This window comes from Lasioglossum baleicum, chromosome 9 (genome assembly GCF_051020765.1).
Source record: "Lasioglossum baleicum chromosome 9, iyLasBale1, whole genome shotgun sequence".
Taxonomy (NCBI): Eukaryota; Metazoa; Arthropoda; class Insecta; order Hymenoptera; family Halictidae; genus Lasioglossum; species Lasioglossum baleicum.
Genome location: NC_134937.1, coordinates 18,066,950 through 18,088,779, shown reverse-complemented (window position 1 = coordinate 18,088,779; position 21,830 = coordinate 18,066,950). Strand labels below are relative to the sequence as shown.

The 21,830-nt window shown below is 39.6% G+C and overlaps 4 protein-coding genes across 7 annotated transcripts; 2 read left to right on the top strand and 2 right to left on the bottom strand.

Annotated features, from left to right (window-relative positions):
• Positions 1–147: 147 nt before the first annotated feature.
• On the top strand, positions 148–14,763 carry LOC143212006 (uncharacterized). Of its 2 annotated transcripts, none has more exons than XM_076430252.1 (5): positions 148–479; positions 11,148–11,220; positions 11,312–11,473; positions 11,605–11,758; positions 12,007–14,763. In XM_076430252.1, the coding sequence occupies exons 2-5, from the start codon at positions 11,149–11,151 to the stop codon at positions 12,120–12,122; spliced, it is 504 nt and encodes a 167-aa protein (XP_076286367.1). In that variant the 5' UTR covers positions 148–479; position 11,148; the 3' UTR covers positions 12,123–14,763. The 2 variants fall into 2 exon arrangements, with proteins under 2 accessions (XP_076286367.1, XP_076286368.1); XM_076430253.1 differs by lacking the exon at positions 148–479 and adding an exon at positions 3,353–6,315.
• Positions 13,760–17,188, bottom strand: LOC143211995 (UPF0764 protein C16orf89 homolog). The gene is made up of 7 exons (XM_076430223.1): positions 17,063–17,188; positions 16,206–16,304; positions 15,962–16,111; positions 15,589–15,887; positions 15,026–15,161; positions 14,786–14,888; positions 13,760–14,206 (listed from the first exon to the last, which is right to left on the bottom strand). The coding sequence occupies exons 1-7, from the start codon at positions 17,157–17,159 to the stop codon at positions 14,062–14,064; spliced, it is 1,029 nt and encodes a 342-aa protein (XP_076286338.1). The 5' UTR covers positions 17,160–17,188; the 3' UTR covers positions 13,760–14,061.
• Positions 17,189–17,612: 424 nt separating this feature from the next.
• LOC143212003 (uncharacterized) lies at positions 17,613–21,345 on the bottom strand. 3 transcript variants are annotated; one of them, XM_076430246.1, is made up of 4 exons: positions 20,182–21,345; positions 18,199–18,340; positions 18,045–18,113; positions 17,613–17,754 (listed from the first exon to the last, which is right to left on the bottom strand). In XM_076430246.1, the coding sequence occupies exons 1-4, from the start codon at positions 20,391–20,393 to the stop codon at positions 17,656–17,658; spliced, it is 522 nt and encodes a 173-aa protein (XP_076286361.1). In that variant the 5' UTR covers positions 20,394–21,345; the 3' UTR covers positions 17,613–17,655. The 3 variants fall into 3 exon arrangements, with proteins under 3 accessions (XP_076286361.1, XP_076286362.1, XP_076286363.1); XM_076430247.1 differs by having other exon boundaries at positions 18,045–18,098; XM_076430248.1 differs by lacking the exon at positions 20,182–21,345 and adding an exon at positions 18,436–18,525.
• LOC143212008 (selenoprotein F) lies at positions 20,359–21,603 on the top strand. The gene is made up of 4 exons (XM_076430255.1): positions 20,359–20,543; positions 20,907–21,025; positions 21,124–21,245; positions 21,341–21,603. The coding sequence occupies exons 1-4, from the start codon at positions 20,499–20,501 to the stop codon at positions 21,520–21,522; spliced, it is 468 nt and encodes a 155-aa protein (XP_076286370.1). The 5' UTR covers positions 20,359–20,498; the 3' UTR covers positions 21,523–21,603.
• The last annotated feature ends 227 nt before the right edge of the window (positions 21,604–21,830 follow it).

Below are 21,830 nucleotides of genomic sequence, written 5' to 3'. Positions count from 1 at the left end.
CGGCGTGCGGAACAGAGATCAGAGATCGCTGGATCGTTGCGGTGGTGTGTTGGTTGGCCACCGGCGGTGTAGGTGTAGGTGCACACGCGTCGGGCTCGTAGGTATACCGCGTCGCGGTTTGCCGCGACGGCGTATACTGTTCTTGCCGTTCTTGGCACAGTTTCTGACCATCTCCTATTGCGAGCGGACCGCGCGCGCTGGACCTAAGCGTGGTTTCGTTGTGTCTCAAGCTACTTACAGAGTCGCTCCCCTCTCTCTCTCTCTCTCTCTCTCTCTCTCTCTCTCTCTCTCTCTCTCTCTCTCTCTCTCTCTCTAGCTCTTCTCCTTTCTCTTTTCTCTTTTCTCTCGTCTCTTCTATCTCCTCTCGCCGTTCTACCGACACGTTCACCACCGGCGGAGTTTTCGCCAGCCGCAGCCGCAACACAACCGCCTCCGCCAGCAACCCTTCCCTTCCGTTTCCGGTCCGGTGCCACCGAAAAGTGAGTATTTAGATCGGATCGGTTTCACCGTCGGTGAAACCCAACAGTCTTCTCGCGAGATCAAAAACGAAACGTCCTTTTTACAGTGAATTTCGATTTTAAGCTAAGGGTTGCTTTCTCATTTTTCTTTGCGGCTCCAGGTACTTTTTCATCTCTACATTTTCAAATTGTTAGAGTTTGTTTATTGCTACTGAACTCTGGACAAAATTTAGTTTTTAAACTAAAAGGAAATACACTGTAAGAGTGAAAATTGTTAGAGTTTGTTGGTTGCCAGTGAACTCCCGGTGAAAATTTCAGTTTTTGAGCTGAAGGAGCACATCTACGGCTCCATGCGCTTCCCCTTTTTGGAATTGTTAGTGAATCTTGGTGAAAATATCAATTTTTAAGAGTGTCATATCCGAATATTGCGAATTACAATCATTCAGGTATCCGAAAAATCGTTCACAAAATTATTTACGAGTGCAATTAACACGAAACACGACTTCGGAGTGAACAAGCGCGTTTTGTGTATATTAAACGAAATGGAAACATTTAGGAACCATCTGTTAATTGAATACACTCGATCTCGGACGCCATCGCGGACTTTTAACGAGCGTGACCAAAGCCAAAACCGCGAAACAGGAGTCGTCGCAACGGAAACGAAAAATAATCGAGGAGATGTTTACGCGAAAACCCGTCAACCGGCAATAATTGTTTCTCTTACAATTGCTGCGAAAGCAAACACATTTCCGCGTCGAGTCGCGCGCCTGTTGCCAGCTTGCTCGTAAATATTTACGATCCGCCGATCGGTATTGTGAAATCGGACGCAATACTTTTGTTTCGTGTTTCCCGTTACGGTGGAGTGTTGTATCTCATTGAGGAATTTTTGAAATTTTTATCCGTCGAATACAAACACTATTCAATTCGTATTACATACCAACAATATGTATTCTCAAGGCTTATTTTCTGGCGAAAATCAAAGATACTTATTGGCGAATACATATTGTTTGTAATATAAATTAAACAGTGTTCGTATTCGATGGATGAAAATTTAAAAAATACGTGAATCAGACGAGGACCATAGAATTGTTGTTGGAAGGTGTGATTTTATTGCGATTCTTGGTACAAAAATTTGTTTACCTTTCGGTGAAAAAGTAATGTCTTTCTGGTACTTTTTATGTGCGGAACCGAAGCCAGATTAGATTTCTTAAGTGCATAAATCGAAGGAAATCGTTTCGCGTAATCCTTACAGATTCCGAATGAAATTCTTCGCATGAACCTGTTTAAAACGCGTGAAATACGATGAACCTCGAGTTCACGACAGGAAAACTGTCTGCTATTATAGTAATTGACGATAATCGTCGGGAATTGTATAATCGACTGTGGCGTACGGTTGCTTCGACTCTCTCGCGTTACTCGACGCGCGCCAATAAATCTGCCATTAAAAATGCAATAAACATGTTGTGGAAATGTTAAAAATCATTTATTTCATCGGTGGCAGCGATAAATGCAGACCTTCGATTATAGCGAGATTTAAAAATTTAAAAGATGAAGAAGAAGATTGAAAAATCTTCCTGTGTAAGACGCAAGGTTTTATACATATATGTATGTATAAGCTCTTAGAAGCGAAACCAGTGACGGACTCCGCTCGCGGAGATTTTTTAAACAATTATTAATTTAATGTGCAAGATAAACCTGTTCAGAGTTCAGATTACCCGCGTCGAACCTACTGTGGAAAGTGTGCAGCACGAAGACGAGCGATAAAAATTACCGCCTGTGTTTATCATGCAAATAATTTGCAAAATTCCGTCGTTGGTGCCGCGAGCCCGTCAAGATAACCGTGAGCCGCCTCCCACGTGTTCTGCAATAAAAAATCTGGGGAAACGAATCTTCCTCGGAAAAGAGATAAATCGAAACGCGGCGATCTTGCATCGTTCTCTTACCGTTTGCTTTTTATTGCTTCTATTTTAAGTATTTCTTGGTATTAACGTGAAAGAATGCACCCCGATGGCTGCAGAAATGTGTTCGAGAGAATATTTGATTTCTTTAAATTGTTTACACGGGTCTTGACTTCTCGATAAACAGATGACGACGGTGGAATACGAATGCGAGAGAGAAGAACAGCGAGGACAGCTGTGTGTTTCTCAAATAACTGAAATCGAGACCTTTGGTTCCGTATCGTTCAAACTCTCGGGGATATCTTCAATGTTGCAACACTTTATTGCTGTTGGAAAGACGCTGAGAATGCGCGTTTATTTTCGCTTCGAGTTCGATGCTTTGTTGTACGGTTTCTAAGCTGTTCTACAGTTTACACAGATTTTTGTCATTAGAAAGTTCATAAAATATTTAATTCATCAACTTATTTTGATATATGGAAAAGGTGAATGTATACAATATGTAAGAAGAGACTATATATCGGATTCAAGATACTTATTATTTAAAAAATACATAACATTTAATTCATCAATTTATTTTGATATATGGAAAAGGTAAATATACTGCAAATGATCATCAATACATAAGAAGAGATTAAATTTCTTATTCAAGATATTTATTTGAAAAATTCAATAATCACATTACGGCAATCACGTACCAGACTTATTCATATTGCTATACATTATAAAATATATGTACAGAAAAAATAATTAATCCAGCACAAGCGAGAAGCGTACTATGTACGAAAATAAGTACCGACAGGAAAAGAATGACATAAATGAACGAAAAAATAGAGACAATAGAAACGAAGAAGAATATATATATATATATATATATATATATATAGAGAGAGAGAGAGAGAGAGAGAGAGAGAGAGAGAGAGAGAGAGAGAGAGAGAGAGAGAGAGAGAGAGAGAGAGAGAGAGAGAGAGAGAGAGAGAGAGAGAGAGAGAGAGAGAGAGAGAGAGAGAGAGAGAGAGAGAGAGAGAGAGAGAGAGAGAAGGATGCGCACACAAGGTCAACGATGGACCGATTGCGGGTGTTTTTACGGACGGCCGCGGCCCACAAAAATTGTGTGCAACCGGCGCGGCGCGCAAGAAGATGGCACACTGTTCCGAGCACCGCGAAATGTAAAAGGAGGCCAGCCTCGCGATCGCGGCTGAACCATGACAACACGCATACATGCACAGAAATGCATGCGCATGCTCCCCGCTGGCTGAGATGCACTTCTCGAACGTGGATCACGTGGATCGCGTGGATCTCGATTCGCCGCGAACCTGCGTCGGAGTTTTGCAACATTTCTTCCGATTACTACTCTCCAGATTTCTGCGCGACTTCGTGCTTGATATTATGCAAACATTGCCATTCATCAGTCACTGTCATTCTATTAAATGTTTCTTCTTTTTATTACATAATGTTGAACGTTTTTATCAGAACTATTAATAATCGCGGAAGTTTATGTAAAATAAAAATTTGCTGGATCGATTATGAGCAAAAGACATTTCTAGAATTATTTAAAACAATAGAAAATGACATATCAATATTTTTAAAAATATTTTACAATTTCTACTGTGTTAAATTCTGCCTACTCGTTCTTCCCGCAAGTGCATACAGTTCGCAGTCTACTAATAATTCTAAGTAAAAGCAAAATCGTTAATCGCCAAGTAATAGAATTCTCTTTCTCGATCCTCGGTGAACGCGGAAACCAATTACGAAAGCAGCGGCTCGCGATCGCGAATCGATATTCCGCGAGCGAAGTTGCACCTGACGCGGAGGCCGGGATGGATGCTGCACATATAAAAGTCCTCGATAAAGATCTGAATCGGAAATTCCGATGGCGACTCACGATCCAGACCTGCTACGATCGGTCCGCGTTTCGTAGCGTAGGTGTCACGCGACCTTCCTCATACGTAGTCTTTTTGTGTTCAGGTTTTTTCTATCAAGCCTCGTTCAGCCTCGCTTAGAAAATTATGCCGCGGGTAAAAACATTAACATTTTTATACGTGAATGTGCACTGTATTTTACTTGTCAATGTAGCAAACACAAGAATATTGTGAAGTTACATATATTATATCACAAGTTACATATACATCATAAGAAAAGTGACACAGATCAAAATATATTTCTTAAACGAGTACTTTAATAACTGATGCACGTGACGAAATAAACCCAGTGTATCTAAATAACAACAAAATTTACATTTCTAAGTTGGTTATACAGTATACAGTAACAAGAAATTGGCAATTTCAGGTAATTTTACAAGAATGGCCCTTCTATAAAGTTTCCTTTTCTTGTCTTACAGTGGGTGTAAAAAGTATTCGTACGCCATTTAAAATAGAATAACTTTTTTATAATTGTACCAATCGACCTGATTTATTTTAGCTCGTGTCTATGTTAGTCGATTCCGATGAAATTTTCAGCATGTGTGTAACTACTATTGTAGATCTACAAAACGTATATTTTAAATTGTCTTTAAGGGCCCAAATAAAAAAGTTTTAAAAAATGCCTTTTTTATTTTTGCATGTAACCTTGTACATTATAATTTTTGGAAAATCTTTCTTGCATATCATTTTGTAAACCAATGCTTCTAACTGATTATACAAAATCAGGTCGTTTGGTACAATTTTAAAAATGTTATTCTGTTTCAAAGGGCGTACGAATCCTTTTTACAACCACTGCGTATGTCCCGGAATTGTCTAACTAAGAAAAAGTTGGCAACCCTAATCCGCACGGTAACCGGATACGTTTCGTTCTATGTATGTATTAGGAATCAGGGACCGGAGGAATTTGAAACATTCGCTCGCGTGGCGTATCGATCGTGGCGTATACATATCTGTTCCACGGAAGGACAGCGCCCCGATTGAAGAAAGCAAAGTAACGAAGCCCGGGTTAAGTGGCCGATCCGCCCTTTTCCACGCTTCCGATTAAATGGCCCCATCTGGGTCAAGAATAATTGAACAGGCGGCGGCGGCGCCGTAAACACGCGTGTCAAGTCGTTTTTCTATTTTTTCCGCCCAATGTTTAACCCACGTGGCTTGACTAAATTTAACGTGGACTCCGATCGTTTCCGCTGCAACTCGACTCGCGTTTTTTCGAGTGGATTCTTCCTCTTCCTCTTCCTCGGAATTGTAAGAATTATCCGATGCCATTTTTTCCTACTTTTCCCTGTCTTCAAGTTAACCAGTCGAATAGCTGTTTCTTTCTCAAGTGAGAAAATTGGGGGATCGTCATTATTAATAACAAAGTTTCAGTCTCTATACGAGCGATAAAATGTTGATTCAGGTTGTCAAACATTATCGGTGTAAGCCACCGTCTGTGTACTTTGACTTCAAGACAGATCACGGTCTACCTAATAATACACTGTCCTTACATTCAATTACATTGTAGTTTAGTCTAACATTAACAGCGAACTTCTTCCATTTTTCATTTAATAAACTGTGGATTTAATTTTCACGAAAAAGAAAGGAAGGAAAAATGAAATGTTTAAAATGTTTACTGAAAAACGATGAAGTACATCGAACTATTCCAAGAACAATAAAATATGAAAGAATGTATCGCAACGAGCAATACACATTTCTGAACTCGAGGATTGTATGAAATTGGCACGATTCAAGGAAGCATGATGCATCGAAGGATTAACACTTAACAAATGACTATTTTCTACAGAAATGGGAATTTGCGTATAGCAATTCGAACGTTGCATAAAATTAAACAGTGACTCTCTGGAACGGGATAACTGCATCACGCGAGACCACACCTCGCCAACGCAACGCAAGGATAGAAAGCAAAGAATGTTGTCACGTTGTCCAGCGGGGAACAAGATGTCGACGTTGATCTCCATCATCCTATGACGCAGCAAGCTTTTTGCAACACGGCGAGCAAACCGAGTCAAAGTGCATTCAGCTCGAACACGACTTCCGACGGTATTCGTTTCTTGCATTTTCATTTGCCTGATAAATAGGACTCGGTGATTCGTAACCATACAAAGGCGGGCATGCGACCGTCGCGTCGCGTCGTCAAGATATTGGAATCGTCGCGATTTTTCCACGGTTCCGCCTTTGACATGGGCCGACGGTTCACCTAAGCTGACCTAATTCGATGTATCATCGCCGCTTATAGACGGGCACGCTTATAGTTGCGTGCTAATGTTGCGTGCTCCGTAATGCGACTTCAACTGCGTATTGCGTATCCAACTATCGAACGAGCACCGGTCAATATTACTGCAATTCATAATTGTTCTAAATTATAATGAGGATCAACTGTTAACTGTGAGCCGTTCATTTTGAAAGTGGCCTATATAAGTCCATTTAAGTTTAAATTGAGATATTTAAGAGTTTGCGCGCGCGCGTTTCAATAAAATTAAAAATGTACGTACAGGATACCAATGTATCACACTCCTTAAGTATATCTAAGAGAGTTTTTACAATTCCTATTAAAATAATAGCAATTATTAAGTGAATAATATGTATCTTCTTACCAAGAATGGACTCGAGCCACTTTCAAAATAAACGGCTCAACTCTTTGTTCGGTCACGTTGACTCCAAGAAATCTCGTTGAACCCAGAAATTCCATTCAATCCAGGATGTTTCATAATCAAGAAAAAGCGAAATTGAATGCAGTTATTCGTATCGCACAGGCCTACTTTGTTAATATGAAAGTTGTTTGGAATATTGATGCGGTCAATCTTAATGAGGTTCCATAATCGCCATTAGACATTAGACTAAATAGACTAAGCAGCTCGGACAAAATAAAATTGTCTGGGTATGCCACATTGCCACATTCATTTACGATATTTTATTTTTCAGAATAAAATCGAAAACTAAGTATAACAAGTTTTACATTTTAGGAATTAAAATCAGTGGAATTAAGATATTTTCTTTTTTTTATTGCAACGACTCAATATTTATAGGTAGATTGCTTTTATGCATTTTTCAGAAAATCAAAAATTAGTACATGAAGAAACGCAGGAAAGACTAAAAGACATTAATCAGTAGAATCAAGAAGAATCATTAAACATTTGACTTGTGTTTCTTACAATTCATGCAGACGTTTAATTATTCTATTGTTAAAACATATAAATGTTTTTTAAAAGCACTAGGACATAAAAGAAATTACATTTTTACCATCGTACCATTTCAATGCGAATAAAAGTTTAGGAATCTTCGGATTGTATCAGGATCTTAGAGTACCTTGAGAACCACCTAGTAGTCTCTCAAAAGTTCCTATTTAATTCTGGAAACTTTCCATCGAAACTGTCTGATTATTTCTGTGTCCGGCGAAGATTTCTACGACGATAAACATCGACCAGTCTTTTTATTATGGGCGAAAGATTCGTGTCTCGCTGACAACAGGATAAATCACGAATCCGTGGCGTTGTATCGTGACGCAGAAATCGGTGGGACAGCCGCGCCGCCGCGCCGGTGGCAATGTCAACCGACTGGTTGTTCACGGTGGACGGTGACGCGTTTCCTTTTTGCACGAGGTGAACGAGAGAAATCGGTGGATCGAGATGCGTTTCCTTATGGGGCCTGTCAGGCCTCGACGATGCTTCGTGCTCGCCATGACCGTCACGGTCACGCGTGTCGGCCGATCTCACGGCGATCTTCTGTTCCCAGTTGTCGTTCATCTCCGCATAAGTACTCTTTCTAGCTTTTTAAATCGGATCATTGCATTTGTTTGACATTGAAGTAACCTTAAAAGATCCATAGAGAGTATAATTGAAATTTTTAATGGAAAGCTGCAATCAAATTGGTGGCACACATTTTAAACCGGATCATTATATTTGTTTGACAAAATCCACGTCAGTTTGCAAGTCAGTTTGCAAGAGCCACAGAGATTACAATTTAAATTTAAAACATTGAAAATCGACAATTTAAAAAATTGCAACCAGTATTCAGTTCACTAAAATCTGGGAAGAGAGAAGAAAAAGTATGGCTGTAGAGTAAGCTGTGAAAGATCTACAGATCTATTTTGATATCTAGACTGCGGATCTTTATGCAAAATAAAAATTGTCCTCATCAATTGCAAGACACAGAAGCCATATAAAACTTTCTTTCTATTTTCAACAATTTTAATACAATATACATATCGCGAGAATAACATGGGCGTTGTTAAATTGTCCTAATGTATTTACTGTTTTAAATTACATCCACCGATTTTTTGGTCATAAATGCATCAAATCTGCAGTCTACAATTGGTAACTGTGTATGGCGTATGGAACACTCTCTTGAAAATCAAGGGGAACTGAAGCGTGACTCGCGTGGTCGTCTGACCATGATCAGTAGTATCTACTAGCCGAGGGCAGACAAACGCTGCGGGCCTGCGGGCCACGCGAGCCTTGTAAGGGCCGAGGATTCAGGGCTACGGGTGACACAGCGGCCAATCGCGGAAGGTGAATTAACCGTGACTCCGATCCACGGCGGGCCTCGCTCCAGTTCTCTCCGTTTGCTCTCGTCTCAATTAATTAAGCACCGCTTAATTGCCAGCCGGCGATCCGGCGCGCCGCGCGCCGGATCAACGAGCTCGTTGTTCCGTGAAACGCGGATCGGCGCGGCGCGATCGTTCGAAACGGAGAAAACACGGGGAGATGTCACTCCTGGACGACGTGTTCACCAGCGAAAGCTGTGTTCTGTCGAGCGAGTCGATTATAAGAGATTGTCACGTCACGTCTCGTTCGATCGATTTGTACGAAGAATTGTTCAACAAGGTCGTCAGATTTTCCAGCAAGTGAAAATCAATTTATAAAAGGAACTGCTAAAGGATAACATAGAACTTTCCAGGAACTAAGGAACTAATTATACAAGGCATTGTTAAAAGAGGCGCACAATCATTTTCACATCAATTCTGTACATTGTCTATTGTTTAAAAAATTCGTGAATAATTGTTCACGATTGATTAGAAATTGTGTTATAAATTGTAAACTGTTTTCAAGTGTTCATAGTTGAAGCATTCACAAGAAATAAGATGAAAATTCGGCCAGGAACTTACATACTACAACCGTTTGATAAATATTTGTAAAATCCGAAGATACGTATTATCTATTTACATTATTATATCATGAATAACGATCAATTTTTTTATCGAACACATTGTTGTATGAAATATCAGATTGAGCTGAGAATTCTCTCGGGCAAGTTATTTAAAGGTTTTTTTAGTTGAGATTTTAACAATATTAATAATGTTAACAAGCCTGTAATAAATTTCTCTTTAATCTCTCATTACGCTGAAGACGCAGGCATGTTATTTGAAAATTCATTTAGTACTCTAATGAATTATTCTCTAACATCTTATTCATTCCAGTGTTCTCGAATCACGTAGTGTACCGTATAAAATTTCGTTTCTCCGCAAATGTTTGTGGCACAAGGGTGTTCCCTGGCATTCGCGAGGCCGGATACAGCCATCCGGAGGAATAATAAACGCAGAAGGGAAGGTCAGCGACGGGGAGACAGAAACTGCTCTGAACAAGTTAAAATAGACGCCGCGCCGGGCCACCTATGCCAATGACCCATATTCCCTCTATTTTCGGCGTGATGCGAATCAAACGGCGCCATTTAATGCCACCGTGCCCGCGAATGTGGAATTCGCGCTCATTTCTCACTCGTGAGGCTTCATTTTCCTTCTTGTTCACAAAAATTGATCCTGACGTATCCCTGATATCATTACGGATGACTTTATCAGGGTCGCTTCACACTTTTCAACTATGTACCTACTTTTACTTCCACCTTGTTAACAATTTTTGTTTGATGTCTCGACGCAGACAATTTTTTAATTTTATTTAAAGATCCGCAGTAGTCTACCACGAATACATTAAATATTATAGATTTTCTTATCTTTATGTAGAAGTTATAACACGTAATATTCTCAGAACTATCCAATTAAATAGCGGAATCCTTTGTCAAAACTTACTGTGTTCGTATTTGATTTTTTACGCTTTTCTATTAAATATGGCCGGATGCTTGTTTCTTTTGCACAGTAGCGTATACCTGCGTATACCTTGCAAAAACGACGCGTTGCTAGCGATCGAATCGAGTATTGTGGCTTCGAAGCGTTCTCATTTGCATACTGAGTAATTTTTAGACATTTCTGCGTCTTGTACCGCCTGAAATAAAAATGAGTAAGGTGAACGACGCGACACGTCAGCGTCGACGTAACGACACGACATGCTAATGCGATGATTACGCCATTGAAACGGGCGAACGATCTGCTCGAGGGCTTAAAGTGCGTTCGCGTAGTAAACACGGGACGCGGAAATATAACACGAATTACGAATTACGAATTACGAATTACGGATTACGTAAAAAACTTGTTTGATCTTTGTCCTGTACTTTCATTTTGTTTTCTTTCTTTCGTCAATCGTTGCAGAGAAATAAAAAAGGAAATGATTCTGGTGAACGAGGAAAATGAATAAATTGAAAACGAGTGTAATTTTATCCCATAAATTATAAAGTCGCATTCTTTTAAACACGGGAATTGAGAGATTTGAGTTTGATACTACTTTTAGCAAGATCAAGATTTCTCTGACCGCATGGTGAATGTAGATCGCAAATAAATAGACAATGATCTTTTAAAAGGAATGAGGGATCGATCGTTGATCGGTTTTAAAAATACTCGAGCACTCGGCTTCTAAATCTACTCGTGATCCAAATTCTATCTTGATCTCTCTCCCGTTTCTCTCCGGAGGATCACTGTTGAGCGATAAAAATCTTCCGAGTTCTTGTTGTTCGATTTCTTCAAATGTTCATAATTGTTTTTTCAGAATGCAGTTGGCGTCCTGCTGTAGATGTTACTCGCTGAAAGCGGGTACAATATTCACCGGGGTCCTTGGCATAGTGAGTACATCTATGTAGTTTGAATGATTCAACACAATCATAATGTTTTTCCTTCGACCATTTTAATAATTTCTTCTTTGCTGTCGTTCAGATCCTCTCGATCATCTCGTTGATCATGATCTTCACTCTGAACGTAGAATGGAAAACGATACTGATCGACGTACTGGACCAGAGTATCGTCAAGATCATTTTCGCGATAAATCTGTGTATGACGATCCTGATCTCAACGTTACTCATCGTCGGCGTTTTCAGAGTAAGGAGAAACCGCAATTGCATAATCAATGGCAAATGGCAACCTTGCGTGTACCACGAAACAGAAATCACACAAAAGCATAATGTCACTTCTCAATGCCAACATTAAGGAGAATACATTCATGTTTATAGAAAAACACGTTTATGATGCTGCCGTGGGTGGTTCTGGGTATCATCCTAGCGATTGGACTGCTGATCAGCGTGATCTACACGTCCATCATGTTCTTCGTGAATCATGAAACCATAAATGGTATTTTGTGGCTCATAATCGGCCTCATAGCTGTCGGTGAGTACCTCCATTCGAATGAATACATGAACATATACAGGCATACAATAAATATACATTTTCTTCTTTCTTTGAAATTACGAACCAGAAAAAAGTTCCAACTATGTACTCAGAAACCGTAAAATAAATTGTAGTGCAATGGGTTAACGAAAGTAATAGACACACGAAAAGATGTTTAAAAAGTAAAGCTACCTATTCGATCTTAATCTTTCAATTTAATCTTTAAGCCAAATACTTTCTTTTTCCAGTGATCTACACGTATCTGTGGCTGGTGGTGTTCAGCTACTTCCAGCAGCTGAAGTACGACAAGCTGAACAGCAGGATGGGTCCCTACGGCAGGCCGTACAATTACCGACGACCTTGAAAAGGACCGTGGCAGAGTATCATATGACAAGAACGATCGGGAAGACTCATATCCCCCGGAGGAATTAGACTGTTCTTAATCCACACGATCAAGATTAACAGTGTACATAATTGCTTCGCAGAGGGGTCGCTTGAAGTTCAATCAGCGCAATCGCACCAAAGCACGAGGCAGCACCGCGGCTTCCCGTCGACGAGAGATTTATCGAAAATCGTTGTACCTAATCGTGTTTCGTGACGCAACGCGACGCTAATCGCGAATGCTAGATTAGAACGTATTTATGGCACCGAGAGATTGCTCCCTCGAACGATTATATCGGCGACTACGAACTTTCACGATCGTCTCTTACAGAGAGGCCAGGCCTTATTTTTACTATACACTTCAAATTTTGACAATTTATAATCCGAATATCTCGGCTTTAATTCTGAACAATAATTCTAGAATTGAAGCATCGACATTTTACACGGAACAATATGCAAACCCAGTTCTGTTTTCAAGGGAACAAAATGCAAGACTGCAGAGAATTATATGTAGTCTGTTTTTCCCGAGGAGAACAAAGACTTGATAAATCCAATTTCTATTGTTCGTTCAGTGAATAAACTACCGGACCAGTTGGAGATCGAAAGTACGGTAGGACCTCGATTTACCGGCTTTATCGAGAGATACAGAGCCCTGATAAATGAAGGCCCGATGCATAATCGAGACCCGAGGGACATAATTAAAATGTACATTATATTCAAAACTTAATTTTTTTATTTGTTAACATTTATTTCCTTTCATAATATAATCATATTTAAACGCATGCATATTTGTTAATCGAGGTCCTACTGTATTGTCAATTTCTCAGAGAACAGGCTTCGTAATGCAATTATGATGTCTGTTCATAGGGATACCGATGATCGTTCGAGGCGAGGGCCTGTTCGACACGCGTAATATATTATACAATAGAATTTTTCACGAGTCGCGCAAACCACGAGTCTATTTTCCTTCGCTTTGAGAAACGACACTGCCGCGCGCCGCGCCGTTGCACAGCGTTTCGGCGGTATCAAAATGGCGACGGCGATCCACTACGGGACGGGAATAGATTCCGTTTTCAAGGATAACGAAAATGTTAAGCGTATGCAAAAATATACGCGTTGCCTCACCGGCCGAGAACCAGTCTCTCCTACGCAAGGTTAACGACTGACTTATTTATTTCACTCCGTCATTTCCCGCCCCCACTTTTACACGCACGCTGACCCACGATTTGTAATTCGTTGTTACACCGTGTCGAGTAAATTATTTCTCGTTTTCAACGTCGTCCTGTGTCGACTTCTTCTTCGCCAAGGACTCGACTCTATTCTTTTTCAACCCTTTCGCCACGAATTCGATCTTCAACCCATATCCAGATTCTTTTTCGAATCTACACGCAGAAACTAACAGTGGCGAAAGTGTTAAAAAATGTAAAACGAGGATTTAGAATATTTTGTAGATAGAGAATTTAGATCAATTTTAAAGACCTGTTCACTGCATTGAAATTTATTATTTATAGTAGTACAGAGAATAAACTTTTCTATCCTGTTTCTATTTTAATACGTTTAACTTCGGTTTTCTTTTTTAATCATTTATCTGAAGTAACCATTGACACGCAACGATGTTCATCGATAGGTTCATCGATAGATAAGTAGTTCATTCATAAAAACGACAATGAAGCGACGACTCTTCGGAGACGTTCCAAGTCTTAATTAACGATTAAGAAGTGTTTTATCGCTAACCACTGATATTTGAAGCTACTAATAAACGAGAAAGTACAAATGTGCTATATAAGTTTCTTTCTAAATAAACGAATGAATCGATCAACAAATAATTATATGTACTCTGGTTTCCTCGGTGAAAGGGAAGCCGAATGCGGAGGCGAGCCATTGTGAAAATTGCGAGACGGATTACTGGAGGTTTTAATCAACTATTTGATTGCGTTTTCTACGTTCTCACGAATGAACAATGAAAGAGTTGCCGCTGCGAGCCCAGTGGCATGGCTGTCGCAACCGAAGTCTGTTGACGTTGAAGCTCTTCTTACCTTCCGAGGCTCACTTTCGAGGGACTTGTTTCTGAAAGAACAGGATCAGAGAGGGAAGAATAAACTAGAATTCTTATAAAACTGTGCTGGAACTTGCTTTACTGATAATCAGGGGTGTGCGAGGACCCGGAATATCGGGTCGGGAACACGACATTTCTTCGGGATCGGGACACTGGTGCCCAAAAATTTAGATTCTCTGGATTCATCGGGATTCTCGAAATATAATTTATTCGTTATATATTTATAAATATATTATATATTCCATATATTATAATATAATTAATTATTTAATCAAAATTCGGGGAACTCGAAATTTTCGGGAATCTGACCCGACCCGACTTGAAGTTCTCGGACACCGGCACACCCCTAAGTACATACAGATAATTAGACTGCGATTCTTTATGCAAAATAAAAATTTTTCTTCGTCCATTACAAGATGGCCATATAAAAATACCATATAAAAATTTCTTCCTATCTTTAACAACTGTAATAAATTGAAAGTAACGTATGGATTGTATGGATGTACTTAAATCGTCCTAATGTTTTTACTGTTTTGTCAAATAAATAAAATAAATAAAATCCGCAGTCTATGTATAGTGATAATACTCACCCGAAGGAACTGAAACAACCACTGGGATGCGCCCACCCTAACAGCAATCGCTCAAAATGGCCGCCAGTGAACTCGAGGAAGCCTTCCATCCCGCACAGGAGAACTTCAAATACGGAGAAAAATTACGTCACAAAATAAGAAGACAAACTTAGCCCACGAATTTTTATGCAAAATTATTTCCCCCTTGGTTTTATCTTGTCTACTCATAATAAGGGTGGACTTGTTGTTTCTTCCTTTTACCTTGTTCCATCATCAAGTCCGGTGTCTGGTAAGGAAATCCAGCTGCCTCGATGTCGGTTAAATCCTGAAGGATCGAGGAACAGTAGGAAGCTACCAAATCGGACGTGCGTATCGGCAGACCGTACTCGCACCTCAGCTAAAATAAACACAAAGAGAAAGTACTCTGCAAGACTTTTTCACCCCACATAAATTAACCCTTATAGCAATAACCAGGTAGATACCTGGCTACTCGCTTTCACAATTACTTTGTAAAACTTCTCCAACATTTTTGTTCACAACTGAAAATTACTGAAGATTGTCTTTGTGTGATCACTAGACTTCTGATAATTATAATCTGAAACCAGATCTGAACCAGATCACTCTTTCTTGAATAATTTGGACACAATGACAATATTTTTCTTCTTCCACCAGAGAGATAGAGGCTATTTTACTATAAATGCATAAAATCCGCAGTCTAGTGATCACAGATTAATTTGCAACACAGATTCAGTTGCAACGTCATTGAACACCGTAGAAAATTTTGGTTATTGACACAAGGGTTTTCGATATCGGATTCTTCGAACCGTCTTCGCCACTTGAACGATCAGCAGTCTGTGAGTCAGAGGATACCCTCTGGTTAAGTCCCGCCTCGTTAAAATCTGATTGCACGTATCGGGCATTCGATAACGAGAATTCAGCCCGTTCGTAACGATTTCGCCGAGACAACGGTCGCTCTCTTCTTCCTTGGGCGTTCCTTGCATTATCAGATCGCCGACGATGTCTCGATAAGTTATGTCGGCCGTTGAGCTGCTTCTATCGACGCCGCCATCTTGCCAGAATATGGGTCGCAGCCACAGAACAGGATTATTCAACGTGTGGTGTACTATAATCAGTTTCTTTTCTAGATTTCATTGTCATAATTGTCAACTGCACGGTGTAAATTATAAATTGATTTACACAATTGAATGTCCTTATTTTGAGGAACGAGAGTTTCCATCAGGTATCGTCTTGTCGAGTCGCAGAGCTTCAAAATTCTTGTTAACGTTTCCCAATATTTGTTTTCGAGCTGTTGCGCATTTTTATGCATTAGCGTGGCCGCTATGTTTGCTGTCACGAGAACGTTATTTATTTTATTCGTCTACCGTTTCATTGGTTTTCATATTTCAAATATATTTCAGGGCAACAATTTTATCTACGTTACCTTCGACGATAGTGATAGAAAAGGTGGCATCGGCGTTCATTTGGTCTGGTCTCTCATGAATATAATCAACCACTTTAGTCAGCGCTGTCAGCTTGTCCTCTACGAAGCACACCAGTATGTATATGTACAACAAATTATGAAACAAATCATGTTGGACACAAAAGAAGCAATGCAGCAAGTTTCTCCACTGTCAGATGTTCAAAAATTATTTTTTCATGTGCTCAGAGGCCAATCGATGTGAGAATTTTCTCATTCTCAAATCAATTTACTCGAACCATATCTAATTTTATTTTTCTTAACACAAAACGTACCACTTTCTATTCCACAATTATTGAAATTATGATATAAAGATGCTTTATAATTTTTATAAGGCACCATGTATCTCAGCTACTTTTAGAGCTCGGTAGGTTCAGTGTTAAGGGGGTAGACTCATGACCAGAATTGCAAGGGTGCGGGATGCGACTTCTCATTTCTCGATGATGCAAAAACATTGGAGTTTTTCAAAAAATTTTATCACGTTGCGTAGCAAACCAATTGTTCCAACTTCTCCAACAATTTCAAGTCGGATATTCCAATATTAAAAAAGTTATGGTGTTTTCAAGAGCGTCCGAATATTAGCGGGAGCCACTGTAATTATTTCCAAAGCTGCGACGTAAACGTAAAAATAGGACTTTCGAGGACGACTGCGGCCCAGATTGACCTTTCATTTACCCCTTTTTACTACTGACAAAACCCCATCGTTATCGAGAAATGAGAAGGCGCGTGAGTCTACTCCCGTTAGATCGGGATTAGAGGAGCAACGACTCCACTTGACAATTGAACTGAAAATGTATCGATTGAAAATGTCCACGTCTCACCAAAATTGTCCGAGATCATTCTCCCACGAGCCCAAGGCGTGAATCCGCAGAGGAGCAAGATCGCCCAAGTGCCAGTGAGCCCTCGAAGTCCCTTCATCCGGGTTGTCTGCGATCCTGAAGAGCATCCTCGTGTTCCCGGCGACTTTATAGCAGCAGCCCCACCGCATGTGCCACGACAACTTCACCAAATTGATAGGGAAAAGCGGTGTCTGTTCGTCACGCGCGCCGGAAGCACGACGCGACGCGACGGCCAGTTTTTCTTCATGATGCTCGACGTATCTAATCCTGGCTATCTGTCTCTCGAGGCTTGTGGGAGAGGTTCAGTTCCGAAGGGAAATAATCCTACCGTAGCTCTTCTACTTCGGCGTAAATACGGGAAGTTTGAGAAAAGAAAATGTGAAGAGACCAGGCACGTATTTCTTAAAGAAGTTTATTAAGGATCCCCGATTGACACCTGCCGGGATTTATAGTAATGTTCTTACATCGAATTACATGAATTCTTTCAGTGAAATTTTCGTTGAAAAATGCGACGATCACCCCTCTTGATGCTTCTTACAACTAATCTTACGATATCAAAATGACGGTAGACGAATTTAGAAGCAATCCTGATGGAAAGGGTTCACATACTTCTCCGAAACGCAGCCGGTTAATCCGCGGCCTAATTTCACGCACTTCCCTATGGTCTTTCTGGTCTGAAAGAGGAATTCTCATTAAGAAAATATTTATTTTTGTTCCGTTGAAGTTATTAAAAATTAAGGAATGAATGCCCATGAATTTTTATATAATAGTATAGTCATTACGATAATGTTCGAATTGAAAGTTCTGTTGACTGAAGCTCACTAGCTTCAATCCACTGATTGAATCACACACAAGCAACAATTCCTCTTTTCAGATTTATGTCATTCTAACATAGTTGACGGTTGATATCAATCTGTTGGATATTTTTCAATTATTATGGCTTGATGCAGAACAAAATACTTACGACTTGATATTCTATCTCGCACAATCGTGCTCCACTGTCCAAATCCAAATTCTCCTGCATCGAATCAATCTAATTGTAAAATACAAAAACCGGAAGGGTTGTGAAAATTCGCAGAAACGTCTTTTATAATTTAGTGAATAGATTGAACGTTTACCATATTGGGGAGATTGTGCGCTATGATTACAGGAGTTTGTACGTTGTTCGTCATCTCGTTCGACGCCATCGTTCTCGCCGCGAGGATCATTTTGTATTCCCAGAGAGTGATTAAAACGACGAAGTAGAGGAGGTTCGATGTCCTGGAATGAAAGTTTGATGAAAAGTCGGAACAGAGAACAGCGTTACATCAACTGAAATAGCAAAGTTTGGAAATTGATAGAACGTAACAACTGACATGTTTCTGTTTAATATGAATTTGCCGTCTGTAAAACGGACGATAGGAATCTTTGAGAAACGGTATCGTACTGTTAGTGGTCCAAGTAGAGATGTCTTTTATATTGGTAGAGAAGCCAACCAATTACTCATCAATTAAACAAGGGTTTCGTCCCTCTAGATGGGGACATCTAGATGGGGAATCATATCAATTGGGACACGTTGTAATTAGGTCGAACTTGCGGTGATACCGAAGTCCGATGGCCCGCAGATCGTTCTTACTTAATAGCAGTAGTATGTTTGTTATAATTTACAATTCTGTCGTGCATATACATATTATCAGTGTACAGTAAAGTGGCGTTTACTGTCCAACAGCCTGTGTTCTGCACTGATTGCATTGGGCAGTGATCGCATACCGACATTATCTTTTTATGACTGCGTCTACAGCGCCGAAAGTTCAAAAGAAAGCCGAACGTAGAGAAGGACAGCATTACAGTGGAGTGGGTAGGCATTGGACAGTGATCGTGTACCCGATCGCGGACAGTGTTCCGTTCTGAAACCCTCTGCGAAGGGACAAGCGCACGATCCTGAAAAAGGTTAACCTACCTCTACTAGCGACATAACGACCGGGACCGTCATAAAGGACGAATAGCGCACCCAAAAAATAACCGTAATTTAAAATATTCGACAAACCATGAGAACACGCAGCTGGCGAGCACATGCGGAACCGTTTTTAGCATTAGCCTACCGAGGTCATAGTTTTATAACCGTAGCCGTCAGTATCAGTAACCGAAAGTACCTCTACTCTCTCCTACTCTTCCTAATTACGCTGCTTCCACCACCGTCAAAAATACACCCTCCTCCAGCCAATCATATCGAACTTCCCAAGGCCACCCCTACCTTCGAGCTTTTCCTAATTTTCTACGCGATCACAACAAGACAGAACTGTTTCGACTACCGATCCATCGACAACCCCAAGTACAGCCGAGTCTGTAGACTGTGTCTTGGAGACAGCAAACCAAGTCTTGCAAAATAGTTAATAAAGAAACTTCTTCTCCGCAGTTTGACTCTACAATCATTCGCCGTCAACCCAGCCGTGATACGACCTCCAATTCCGGGATCGGCACGACACCACAGACAGTATAGCAGTATAGCAGTGGATGATCATCTAATTCTAATTGTATAAGTATGTACCAGTATTGCAGTAGAACATTCCGGTTACAAATGTTTAGAATATATACATATAAGTTATGTACACGTACAATACAAACATTCTATGTATGAATCTACAACAAACAAATAAACACAATGTAATAAAAAGTATATATCTGCGTTTATGTTTATCGAACCACCAATTTTCCCGCACCTCCGACTTGTGTCCCAGAGTTACACTACTGATTTCCGAAAAAATTTAGGCCCGTCTATCTTGTCATTGAGATGCACTACTGATTTGAAATTGCAAACGTAGCGACGTTGTCGTAGATTTGCACTACTGAATTTTCGTGCCACCTTCTTCGCTAAAATATTCTCCTAATATAAAACCCCATTTTCGAGGTTTCCGAAAACTTTCGGTCGTCTGGCTTGTTGCAGAATTGCGTCACTTAATTTTCGAAATTTTCCAAGCGTCTGGCATTTGTCTGTCGTTGAGTTGTACTACCGAAAATTCCGGATACCTCTTTCGCTATCATGTTCTCCTAATACTTTCTCAGTTTTCGGGGTTTTCGAACGTCTGACTTGTCGTTGACTTGTACTACTGAATTTCGAATACCTCCTTCGACAACAGCAAATAATTCGTGCCGCTTTCCCCATAAGACGCAATGCAAATTCCGGCACGGGTCCGCGACGATAAAAAGGTTGGGGAGCACTGGGGAGCACTGCCGGCACTGCCCCACACTGCCCTATGTGATTGCGAGCAATTGCGAGTGATCCCGAGCTGTCCCGAGCAATCCCGAGCTTGAGCCGCATTGATGAGCACTCCATCTCTGGCACTCTCTTATTGTCTGTGGTCGTAATTACAAATTGTTTTGTAAATATTAAATAAGTACTTACATCATTCGATGCACACAACGAACAACAGATAACGCAATGGATATTTTAACAGTTCTACCGTTACTTTTATTTACTTTAATGGCAAGTACAGAAGCTACTACCTAACCTCTTATTTTTCACTATGTACATATTTAAATGTTATTGAAGTTATCGATCGTAATAATGTTTAAAAACAGACAAGAATTATAATCTCGGCGCAACGGTTCGATCAATTAAACAACTAAAGCAATTTTACAAATTAATTTTACACTTTCTACGTTTCGATCCTAATTTGGATCATCCTCAAGAATACATATCAAGAGTACATATTTACTTATAAACATGTATACGTGTTAAGATATTGCGTGGATAAAGCAGTATAATGACAGAATGAAATCTTTGTACTGTTTATTATATAGCATTACTTATGATTTTTATTAATACATACTGATAAAACATTTTCAGATGAATAGTGTAAGTAGCGAATTTTCAGCAGATGATTGTAAAAGCTTGGGCTTTAATAAAGCCAATTTACTTTGTTCTACGTGCGAAGAATTTAATAAACGTGGCTTATCAGAGATATGGTAAGTATTTAGAACGTAGATTATGATTGGAGAATTTTGGTTTGGTTTGGTTTGAATTTTCCACTGTATAATATAACACATATTATTCCACTGTTCAGGGATAAATGCAAAGAATGTTGTCTAAAAGATGATGATTACGATGCATCTGGATCAAAACGTTATCCACGTGCTATTCTTGAAGTATGCACATGTAAATTTGGTGCATATCCACAAATTCAAGGTAAAAGAGAGAATCACATTTACATATAAATTATGTATATTGTCTTCGTTGTATTATATCGTATGATACATAATTTTTTATTTTTGTTTTTTCAGCTTTTATAAAAAGCGATAGACCTAGCAAATATAAGAACTTGCAAATAAAATACATCCGAGGCTTAGATCCAATTATTAAATTATTGGATGCTGACAACAAAGTTGAAGATATTTTAGACATTCACAAGTGGGATACAGATTCTGTGGACGAGTTCCTGGCTACCCATTTGTCTACGGATTAATATTGTTTATAACAACTGGTGCACTTGTATTCGATTAAATCACTGTATTTTAATTGTAAATAATAATTTTTCTACCTGATTTATATCTGTATTTTGGTGACTTTGGTTATCAAATATTTTATGGGGAAGGTACAAAGTCCGATCCATTTTGAATATCATTTATTTTTATACTTTCTACAATACTGATGTAGAAGAATTGAATATTGGAATGAAAAGACTTTTAGATGATTTTTTAAAAATACGATGTCAATTTTTTATTATTCGATTGTTCTTGTAAACAATCATTGATCTATATGTTATACTTCAGT

What these genes read in the sequence shown, in the direction of transcription:
- LOC143212003 (XM_076430246.1), bottom strand. Translation starts at nt 20,393, where the DNA reads ATGGAGTGCTCATCAATGCGGCTCAAGCTCGGGATTGCTCGGGACAGC. An exon ending in ATTTGCTGTTGTCGAAGGAG is followed by an intron (nt 18,341 to 20,181) that starts GTATTCGAAATT and finishes CTTTCATTCCAG; the next exon opens with GACATCGAACCTCCTCTACT. An exon ending in CGCACAATCTCCCCAATATG is followed by an intron (nt 18,114 to 18,198) that starts GTAAACGTTCAA and finishes TTTTACAATTAG; the next exon opens with ATTGATTCGATGCAGGAGAA.
- LOC143212008 (XM_076430255.1), top strand. Translation starts at nt 20,499, where the DNA reads ATGGATATTTTAACAGTTCTACCGTTACTTTTATTTACTTTAATG. An exon ending in TACTTTTATTTACTTTAATG is followed by an intron (nt 20,544 to 20,906) that starts GCAAGTACAGAA and finishes AAACATTTTCAG; the next exon opens with ATGAATAGTGTAAGTAGCGA. An exon ending in CGTGGCTTATCAGAGATATG is followed by an intron (nt 21,026 to 21,123) that starts GTAAGTATTTAG and finishes TCCACTGTTCAG; the next exon opens with GGATAAATGCAAAGAATGTT.
- LOC143212006 (XM_076430252.1), top strand. Translation starts at nt 11,149, where the DNA reads ATGCAGTTGGCGTCCTGCTGTAGATGTTACTCGCTGAAAGCGGGTACA. An exon ending in TCACCGGGGTCCTTGGCATA is followed by an intron (nt 11,221 to 11,311) that starts GTGAGTACATCT and finishes GCTGTCGTTCAG; the next exon opens with ATCCTCTCGATCATCTCGTT. An exon ending in AATCGGCCTCATAGCTGTCG is followed by an intron (nt 11,759 to 12,006) that starts GTGAGTACCTCC and finishes TTCTTTTTCCAG; the next exon opens with TGATCTACACGTATCTGTGG.
- LOC143211995 (XM_076430223.1), bottom strand. Translation starts at nt 17,159, where the DNA reads ATGAAGGGACTTCGAGGGCTCACTGGCACTTGGGCGATCTTGCTCCTC. An exon ending in TTCTATCACTATCGTCGAAG is followed by an intron (nt 16,112 to 16,205) that starts GTAACGTAGATA and finishes TTCTCGTGACAG; the next exon opens with CAAACATAGCGGCCACGCTA. An exon ending in AAATAAGGACATTCAATTGT is followed by an intron (nt 15,888 to 15,961) that starts GTAAATCAATTT and finishes AACTGATTATAG; the next exon opens with TACACCACACGTTGAATAAT.